Source organism: Rhinolophus hipposideros, assembly GCF_964194185.1.
Source record: "Rhinolophus hipposideros genome assembly, chromosome: 2".
In the NCBI taxonomy this organism is placed as follows: Eukaryota; Metazoa; Chordata; class Mammalia; order Chiroptera; family Rhinolophidae; genus Rhinolophus; species Rhinolophus hipposideros.
In genome coordinates, this window is record NC_138048.1 from 8,717,488 (window position 1) to 8,728,613 (window position 11,126).

General features: G+C 36.6%; 1 protein-coding gene across 9 annotated transcripts in view; it reads right to left on the reverse strand.

The window, feature by feature from the left end:
- The window catches only part of HLTF (helicase like transcription factor), a 47,437-nt gene extending 36,564 nt beyond the window's left edge, over positions 1–10,873 (reverse strand). For 6 of the 9 annotated variants that reach the window (XM_081063889.1, XM_081063888.1, XM_081063885.1 and 3 more), the window contains exons 1-3: positions 10,633–10,873; positions 9,274–9,481; positions 877–1,043 (exon numbers count right to left, since the gene is read on the reverse strand). In XM_081063889.1, the coding sequence (XP_080920015.1) occupies positions 877–1,043; positions 9,274–9,481; positions 10,633–10,652 (395 nt within the window). In that variant the 5' untranslated portion in view covers positions 10,653–10,873. Of the gene's footprint in view, positions 1–876; positions 1,044–1,541; positions 2,477–7,646; positions 9,051–9,273; positions 9,482–10,632 lie in introns of those variants that run through there. The other 3 variants (XM_081063892.1, XM_081063891.1, XM_081063890.1) reach the window with 3 other exon arrangements.
- Positions 10,874–11,126: the final 253 nt, after the last annotated feature.

Consider the following 11,126-nt stretch of genomic DNA (forward strand, 5'->3'; position numbering starts at 1 on the left):
AGCTTTTATTAACAGAACAACTGAGGGTAGCAATCTATTCTGTGTATGGGGAATGATTTGCAAAACTATTTCTAATCCAGGTTTCACTATAAATTTATTCTCAATGTTTGAAAAGCCTGATGAACTGAGAAACAAGTACATAGGTGAGGAGACACTGCTGAGCATTTATCTTCCAAACTCACCTTTTCATATCCCAAACATTCCACATTTAAATTGAGATCACAAACACAAATGCCTAAAAGAGAAAAGGTAACCAAGTAGATCAGGAGTTTAAAAAAAAGGAAGAGGTGGTAGACCTGGAAGAGTGTAGCCCTGGACAAAGCAACAGTTGCGTCTCAGCAGCAGTCAACCGATGTCATGCAGAAAGAAGGGTCCAGCATTACTAGGTCTTCCATTTACAATGTTCAAAAATAATTTTTATGTTTAGGGGGAAAATTAACGTGTAAAATCTATACTATCCAGATATTCTAATATAGGGGGAAAAATTTTTAATTTTTTAAAATTAATGTGTAACACTGTGTAAGCAAAATGAAACTCACCTACATCTGATCACAGGCTACGGGTTTACAACCTCTGATTTAAACAAACACTTCCGAACTCCCAAATCCATGGACTCAAAGGTTTGGAGAGATGGTGTGGACTTCCTAATATCTAAACCAAAGTCTATTTTTCTCCATAGTGATAATTCAATAGGAAAGTGAGGCAATAGCTGTTTGATGGCTGAGGTAGTGGAGGCAGATGAGAGGAGAATTAAAACATTCATTGAACATGTACTGAAGGTACTGATAAAAGTTGTCAGGGAAACTATAGAGACTCTTAACAAATTCAAAGACCACTACAACTGAAAATGACTAAAACTAAACTGAAGTACATTACCCTTCAACTTGTGCCAGTTTGTTGTCCATGATATAGGCCAAAGCAGCTGCAAGATCTTTCTTTAAATGCCCAACCTGATTTCCATTCACATTGTTTACTTTAATTGCGTTCTTATCATAGGGGTTATTGGGTTCTCGTTGTAATGCAACCATTTCATTGTTATTAACCTAATAAAAATAATGAACAATAAAAAAATCTGTTCAATAAAAATAATGAACAGATATTATAAACAATAAACATACAATAATAGCTTTCTTCATAATACTTTATCTGGGATATCCATTCATTTTTTTTTTTACAGTTGTACCTTGTTTTATTGTGCACTTACTGCACTTCACAGATTTTTTTTTTCTTTTTTAGTTGTACTTTTTTATTTTATTAGTTTCAGGTGTACAAAACAATGTAATAGACAGTTACACCCCTCACAAAGTGATAACCCTCTCCCCCCATCTACTACCCATTTGACATTGTATACAGCTGTTACAATTCCATGGACTCTATTCCCTGTGCTGTACTCCACATCCTGTGACTATATATATGAACATATGTGTATGTATATATATATATATATATATATATATATATATATATATATATATACATACACACATATATATATTACACATATATATGTTAAATTATAGCTGACATTCAATATTATTCACCTTAGGCTTCAGGCGTACAGCACGGTGGTCAGGCATCTACACTCTCCATGAAGTGGTCTCCCTCATAAGACAAGTGCCCATCTGACCCCCTACAAAATCTTTACAACATTATTGATTATATTCTCCGAACTGTCTTTCATATTCCCATGGCAATACTATGGCTACTAATTTGTGCTTTCTAATCCCCTTACCTTCTCCGTCATCCTCACCTCCCTCCCATCTAGCTACCATCAGTATTTTTCTCTACATTTCTGAGACTACTTGTTTCGTTTGCTCTGTTCTTTAGATTCTGTTCTGTTCTTTAGATTCCACATATAAGTGAGATCATATGGTATTTGTCTTTCTCTGTCTGACATTTCATTTGGCATAATGTTCTTTAGGCCCATTAATATAGTTGCAAATTTCTCCTCAAACTATTCCAAAAAATCCAGAAGGAGGGAAGGCTCCCAAACTCTTTTTATGCAGCCACTATCACCCTGATCCCAAAACCAGATAAAGACATTACAAAAAAAGAAAACTACAGGCCGATATCCCTAAGGAACATAGCAAAAATCCTCAACAAAATATTAGCAAACAAAATTCAGTGAAACATTAAAAATATCATACACCATGATCAAGTGGGATTCATTCCTGGTATGCAAGGTTGATTCAATATCCGCAAATCAATTAACGTGATACATCACATTAACAAAATGAAAACTAAAAATCATATGGTCATAGCAACAAATGCAGAAAAAGCATTTGGCAAAATCCAGCAGCCATTTATGATAAAAACTCTTTGCAAAGTGGGAATAGAGAGATCATATCTCAACATAATAAAGGCTATACATAATAAACCCACAGCTACCATCAGACTCAATGGTGAAAAGTTAGAACCATTCCCCTTAAGATCAGGAACAAGACAAGGTTGCCCACTTTCTCCACTTTTATTCAACATAGTTCTGGAAGTTCTAACCTTAGCAATCAGACAAGAAAAAGAAATAAAAGGCATCAATTCATTTTTAATGCTTACTGAATAACACTGCATATATTTTCTTAAACTCATATTTCTACAGAAATATTAAAGAACATATTTAACGATTCTCATAGTATTTTTCTAATTTACACATATTGGGAAGTTAACAAATCCTTGATATCTAAAATATACTATCAAAACTAAATAACAGATTCACACTATTTAACATTTTCAACATCATAACTTCTGAAAACATGTATTCTTTGTTGAGTGCCAACAATGTTCTAAGTATGTAGCATACAGACTGACTTTTTATCCTCACAACCCTACTGGTAGGTACTATCATTTTCCCCACTTTACAGATGAAGACACTAAAGCACAGAAAAGTTAAGTAACTTGTCCAAGGTAATAAAGCTAATAAGTAGCAGAACTAGAATTTGAATCCAGGCAGTCTGGTTCATAAGTCTGAATTCTCCAGACTCTAAAAGAAGGAAAAAGCATTAATTATAAGTAGGAATGGAACTGGAATAGAACATATATACAGACTTCTTTACATGCCTCATTTTTCTGTTGTTGAGAAGTGGACATTTTAAGTAATGTGGCAACCCTAGAAATTGGGTTCTTCTCCTTCTCCTTGTTGCTGCTGATTTTGGTAATTGTTGCCTGCTTAGTGACTTTTATGAATTATCTACTTTTTGTAAAACCTACTATTTGTTGTGTGTAGTCACTGACGTCTGTATTTGGTTAGCATTGTAGTCTGCTAATAATTGTATTAGAAACAGTAAATCTCCCAGTCTTTACCAAGAGGATCTACGTGCATTTGGGGCACTCCTTCAATACATAGCCAGGCAGTTGACAACTCTGCCTTACCCTTCACTTCCTACTATTCAGATCTTCAAGTTCAGTCAGAAGTGAGAGCTTAGGGTCTTCTCAGGTCTTTCCTGAACATATGCATAGTCCTGGGCATGCATACAGGCCTATACCTGCATATAGCTCTAGACTCCCAGGAGTATGTTTGAGCTTTTCAAAGCCCCTATGGACATCTTCTTCCCCAGCTTTTCCTTTTAAGCCTTTTAGTTAATGTGTATTGTTTCTCTGCTTTACACCATTTCAGTTTACCAAAGGTTTCATAGGAATGCTTATAGAGGAAACCTGTAGAACCTGAGAAACAGTTATAGAGTCTGAGGAACAGAAAGGAAAAGAATGCAAAAATATGAATAGGCCTCCAAGACTTGTGGGAAAACAGCAAGCATACAAACATATACATAATGAGAGTTTCAGAAGGGGAGGAGAAAAAGGGATAAAAAGAATAAAGAATATTTGAAAAAATAATAGCTGAAAACTTCCAATTTGATGAAAAACATTAGTCTACATATCTAAGAAGCACAACAAACTGCAAGTAAAATAAACTCAAAAAGATTTAAACCCAGACACATCATAACCAAGCTGTGGAAAGAATCTTGAAAACAAGAGAGAAGCAACTCATTACATACAAGGGATCTTCAATAAGACAAGCATCTGATTTCTGATCAGAAACCGTGGAGGCTAGAAGACAGTGGGATAAGTTTTCAAAGCACTGAAAGAAAAAACTCAAACAAGGAAATTCTATAGCTGGCAAAACCATCCTTCAAAAATGAAGGATAAATTAAGACATTTCCAATAAACAAAAACTGAGAGACTCCATCATTAGCAGACCTACCCTGTCAGAAATATTAAAAGGAGATCTTCAAGCTGAAATCAAAAGACACTAAACAGTAACTTGAATCTACATGAAGAAATAGTGCATACGGAAAGGTAATTACATAGGCAAACATAAAAGACTATAAATTTTTCATGTTTGTAACTTTTCTCTCTTATCTGATTTAGAAGGACAAAAAAACAATCATTATAAATCTGTGTTGGTAAACATATAACATATATAAAGACGTAATTTGTATTACGTCTTTACAACACAAAGGAGTGCGGAGGAAGGGTATGGAGCTATCTACAAGCAAAGTTTTTACACAATACTGAAATTAAGTGGCACTAATAGAAACTAGATTCTTATGAATTAAGATGTTAATTGTAACTCCCTAGGGCAACTACCAAAAAAGCAATGCAAAACACATAGTAAAAAAACAAAACAAAAAAACAGGTAATTAAAATGGTACACTAGAAAGTATCTAACACACACAAGAAAAGACAATAATGAAAGCCAAACCCAAGGACCATATACGATTCCATTTATATGAAACGTCTGACAGTAGGTAAATCCATAGAAACAGAGAATAAATTCGTGGGTACCAGGGGCTAAGGAAAGGGAGTAAGGAGTCATTACTAACAGGTACAGGGTTCTTTTTGGACAGTGGAGATACATGCACAACCTTGTAAATATTTAAAAACTACTCCACTATACCCTTCAAAATGGTGAATTTTACGGTATGTGAATTTTCTCAATTTCTTTAATTGCCTGAAGACACAGGAAAGCTGCTTTAAACCTCTCGCAGCATTTGTCTACTGACTCAAGAGATTACAGCCTGACCAACCAGATGATCACATACTCCTCTCTAGCCCTTCAGGAATGTTCTGTGAGGCGCAGCTCTGCTCTCTCCCAGCCCACCTCCCTTTTGCCACTGCCTTTTGCATAACCTTCCTTAAACCAGATTATGCAAATCCCAAAAAGTAGGGTAAAAAAACTAAATTTTTGAGCATTTCATTTCAAACCAGATAATTAGATAATAGTCATTATTATACTGATAATTTATTAAAACTAGGTAACTGTCATTTACTATAGATGATTGCTAACTGAGTAGAATTTAAAATAGAACACATACAGGCCAAAATGTTGGAGACTATAAAAACAAAGAAGACGTGGTCCAAGCATGAAGACAAAAAAGGACATATGAGGTGTGACAAAAAAAAAAAATACAGTGAATGTTTAAGTTTTAAAACTTATATTACAGTAAAAGACACATTGCCATTAATCCTCCTCAAAATACTCTCACTTGCTTCATACACACATATCCCATCATTCTTGCCACTTTCTGAAGCAGTTCTGGAAGTCCTCTTTTGTGTCTTTAGTTGCGCTGTTGTGGCTACCTTGATGTCCTGAACTGATTCAAAACATTTTCCTTTCATGGTCATTTTGACTTTGGGGAAGAGCCAGAAGTCACACGGTGCCAGATCTGGTGAACAAGATGGATGAGGACACACCATAATGTTTTTATTTGACAGAAATTGCCATACCAGAAGTGATATGTGAGATGGAGCCTTTCCGTTGTGATCACAAAAATACAGTGAGTGCTGCTGCCAAGTGTCATCCAATGGAAAGGCAGGGATCTTCATACGAGAAGCAGCGCGTCAAACCTTAGTAACAGTGTGTGACAAGTTTCAACTTGTTGGTGCAACTAGATTGAAACAACTACTTGACTTGGAGCTGATGGGTCCTGGAAAAACACACTGAAATAAATAAAAGTTTTTAAAAGTATCAATAAATAGTGTGCCGCAAATCATCCTCCATCATGACAATGCTCCGTGTCACACATCACTTCTGGTACAGCAATTTCTGTCAAAAAAAAACATTATGGTGCCCTCATCCACCTTATTCACCAGATCTGGCACCATGCGGCGTCTGGCTCTTCCCCAAAGTCAAAATGATTCAAGACATCAAGGCAGCCACGACAGCGCAACTAAAGACACTCACAAAAGAGGATTTCTACGACTGCTTCAGAAAGTGGCAAGAATGATGGAATAAGTATGCTCGAAGTGAGGGAGAGTGTTTGAGGGGGATTAGTGGCAATGTGTCTTTTACTGTAATGAATTTTTTTATTTAAGCCTTCACTGTATTGTTTGATCACACATCGTATAACAAGAAAAATTAAGACAACAAAAAGACAGAATTAGAACTAATTATAGAAGTGTTTTTAAAAAAGAAATAATCTAGTTTGTTATAAAATAAAGACTTTGATGAGTCAAGAATTAAAATATTTAATTGTAAATTTATGGAAAGCACATTTAAAAAGAATTAAAAATGAGCAATGCCAATATTATATAACAAAACTTAGTAAATACAGCCAATGCAGTACTTTGAAGAACATTTAAAAGATTAAATAAAATGCTTTTATTACTAAGTAACACTAAAATAAAATGTTCAAATAAAGAATCCAAATATAAAATAAAATGAATCTAAAGAAAACAGAGTAACAGAATATAAAATAGAAATCAATGAACAAAGAATAATAATAATCATAAGAAAGTCCAAGAGAGGTTGCTTCAAAAGGCGAAACAGATAAATCTCTATCAAGGCTAATCAATAAAAAAGAACAGACACAAATGTATAACACAAAGAATGGAAACAGGAATATAACCACAAACAGTTAAAATATTTTTAAGTATAAATGATTACAATGTACAACCCCATGGCAATAAATCTAAAAATCTAAATGAAATGGATGTTTGTCTTTAGAAATATAAATTGCTAAAATTGACTCAAAAAGTATCAGAATTATGCTGAGTTTGAATGAAGCCAGACTTTAAAAGTATATACTGTATGATTCAATGTATATGAAGCTCTGGAACAGGCCAAACTAATCTACAGAGATAGCAATCAGGTTAGAGTTGTTAAGGCAGGGGCAAGGAGAAATAACTACAACAGGATACACGAGAAATTATTCCAAGATCAATAAATAGTGATTGTTCTATAACAATAACAATCATGATCTAATATTTCAGTGGTTTAATTTAGAAAACAATGCACATTTTGAAAAAAATAGCACAAATCAGAAATAGGAAAGCCAAGAGATGGACGTCAGAGCTAGAGAACAGGTAAATATGAAATAAGAATCTGACAGATTTCAGGGGAAAAAAATGAGAAAAAAACTATTTCAGAATTAAAGACTAAAGTACAAAGAACACAAAAGTAAACAGACCTTGTAAAAATGGTAAGGGAAATAAATAATGAAAAACAGAAAAGTGAAAAAATATGATTAAAAGGATTTCAGAGGAATTAATAGGCATATATATGGCATATGGATATGCAAAGGATATCTAATATAGAGAGAATAGAATAGAGTCCCTGAAAAAAAAAAAAGCTTTGGAACAAGGCAAACATTTATAATTAAAGAAAATTTTCTGAAATAGAAGAAAAACTTATAGTCAACACTAAGACATACCTTAGTGAAACTACTGGACTTCCAACATTAGGAAAAACATCTTTTAGTTATCCAGGCAAAAAAACTGCAATTCATTTGTATAGAAAATAAATCATATTGCCATCAGAATTCCACCAGCAACACCATGCAACATCAAGATATCATGACAGAAATTATGGGTCAAGGATTTTATGTTCAGCCAAACATCACAAGTATAAACACCCCAAGTGTATACTCAAGTATAAACACGTATATCACAACTACAAATATACAAAACGTCAGGAAATATTGTTCCTTCCTAAAGAATCTCCTAAACAACACATTTCAACACCTTTCCAATCACAAAATGATCATAGAAGCTCCGATATAAAAATATATATATACATGAAAGAATGAAAGAATAGACAAATCCAGATCATGGAATTCTTTCCCAAAGAATCTCCTGCAGAACATGCTTCAGACAACCAAAAAATGATTTGAGTAACTTCAACATAAGAAAATATGAGGAAATAAAATGGAATATGAGGGAAATATGAGGGAAAATTGGCATATCTAGAACCTTCCACAGAACAGATGTAGTTTCTTCCACAAATCTACATGAAACAAAGGGAGGGTGGGATTGACTTACGAGCCATAACAATCAAAGCTAATATATGAACTTTATTTTGATTCAGATTTGAAAAAAGGAACTATAAAAATACATTTTTAAATAAAAAAATTGATTATGGGTTAGTTATTAGATGTAATAAGAAATTACTATTAATTTTGTTAAGTATAAAAATGACATGTAAGAAAATAAATTTTTTGAGATGCATACTGAATTATAAGTATAAAGTAACACAGTTGGGATTTTTAGTACAAAAGTAAAAAAGTGATGAAGCAAATGTGCAAAAAATTTGTTAATTGCTGAATCTGAATCATGGGTATATTTAGTTCATTGTATTATTCTACTTTTATGCATGTTTGATATTCTTCTTAATCAATTTAAAAAATAAAACTAAAGGTATATCATGGAGATAACAGAGGTAGACTAGATAACCATAATAAAGACAACTACTAGCCAGAGAAAATCATATATTCTCTAGCTCTGTCTGTCCATCTCTCTCATGTAGACACAATACAGAGACTAGAGATAAGGATAGACATAGGAAGAAAAACTGGGATACAAATAGTCTTACTACAAAGAAAAAATACCTAAAATTAGACAATTCCCTTATCTAACAGGAGTTGATATTCCTAACTTAAAAATATTAAAGTGTAGAAATGTGCTGGGGGGCAGAAGAGGAGAAAGCAATGGACTGACTTGGAAGTCATTTTGAAAATGTACAACACAATATCTGTGCTTTTGGGGAAAGTTATTTATCCTTCCTGAGCTTCAGTTCTTCAGTTATAGGAATGGGATAATGTCCTATCTACCTAAGAGTCAATGTACTGATCAAATGAGACGACATGGAAAAAACTGCTTTGTATATTGTAAGTATGTATAAATGTAAAAGAATATTAGTCATTAGATATTTGTTATCTCTGCCCAGATATATTTCAATTACTTCGAGTAAAAAAATTAACTGCACATATTATCACCTAATTCTTATTTTCTAGGTTAATACCATAAATACATCACATTTTAACTATCTAATGTCATACTCACTACTCCTGTGTAATAGCGTAGTCCAACTACATGACCTCTCAAAGTTCCAAATAAAATTGAGTCTAGCTCTTCATCACTAGTTAGGAAGTCGTCTGGAGGGATAATATCTTGGAATTCAAAACGGGGAAAGAAAGTTGGATATGAGAGGCGTGGAAAATTTCCCTGGACTCCATACTGGACAGTCTGCAAGTACTTCCAAACAGGATCTCTATTAAAACAAAGAAACAATAAAAAATGCAACCAAGTATTTCTCAAAGACCGCACCATATTTATAGGCTAATTGTTTTCCCACACTTTATTTCAACAAATCAAATCTTCTGTGGGAACTGCTGTATAAGGTTAATAGTTACTCTGGTTAAAGCAGGGATTGGAGGAAGGGGGCGAAGGAGGGGGGGAGGGAGTTTTCCGGGAATCCCACCTGTTCAGTAATGCCTCTTCTACCCACAGGTATTCAAAATGAGAACCCCAATAAGTGTTCACCATCTCTTTCCTAGTGATCATCTATTTAAATGGAAATGAATATGATGTTCGTAACATTAATTATATACCAAAATGTCAGTAACTGAGCTAGAAGAGACTTACACGTACAGAACTACTATCATACGTGAAGTCATTTCTATCCTTACAGATAATACATCCAACATGCCTTACTTTAATTCCTTGCGAAGACAATCCTTATTTTATTCAGGTATTCAAACCATGCCATCACGGAAGGTTGACTGCAACCTTCCCACTCCGGTAGGTTTCAGGGTAATCTCAATCCCGTTATGGATAACTGTTTCAGGAACGGGCGTGGGAAACAATCTGGATGCTGAAAAGTACGGGCAAGTCCCACTGGGGGGTTGGGGGGTCTAGGAAGTTTCTCCTAAGAACGGACAGAAGGTATTTCCCTCGCGTTTTCCTTGTATGTCGAGCTCCTCTGGCTCCTCTGCAAATCCATATTTGCACGCCTGTGCATGCACATGTACAGCACTGCTTGGGGACAAGGGCTGTCTTCCTCGGCCCTGTACTCGGGGCACAGTGCCTCGTGCACAGTGGGTATCCACTAGGTGTCTCGTGCAATAAGCACGGGTCAAGATGCCCAGGAGTGGGGCTTTGCGCCCCACGCCCGTCTCCCCACCCGCAGCCCTTGACAGAGATTTCCCCGAGGCCCCAGCCCCCGCCTCGCCTGAGGATTCTCCCCATGACAACCAAGATCATGCCTGCATTTCTCCCGCGGACATACGAGCCACCCCCAAAACGAATACAAGCTGCACAAATCGCACCGGGAACGAGAAAGGTACGCGGGGAAGGTCAGGTTCATCTGGGGACGCCTCCAGGCCATTACCCGTTGCGCCCCACCCCCTCCACCCACATCACCTCTTGAACATCCAGGACATGGCGCTGCGTGGGTGACAAGGAGAACGCTCGGGCGCCCGGGATCGTTCTCGAGCCGCCTCGATACGCCTCCTTCCAGGGCCTGCAGCGGAGGAGCCAGAGACACCTTGCGAGCGCGGGTGGAAGAGAGCGCCACTGGAAGGTAAGACACCGCGAGTCCGGTTAGACGTCGACGGCGTCTCCTTCTAGCAACAATCTGAGAGCTCACTGACGCTTTGTGACTGGCACGGGGAACGTTCAATCAAGAGGAGGGGCCTGCGAACACGAACCAATCAGAGCACGGAAGGGAGCGCAACTCCGCCCCGCGCAGCTATTCAAAGACTATGGGCTGGGTCCCGGCTGCTGGGGCGGTTCCATCCGGGTTCTTCCCCGCCCCCAAGGCGGGCGCGCGGGAAAGCCACGCGGCCCTAGCAACCTCACTGCGGTGCCGCGGGTATCTGATTGAGCCTGGGTCTCACAAGAGGGAGACGGCTCCG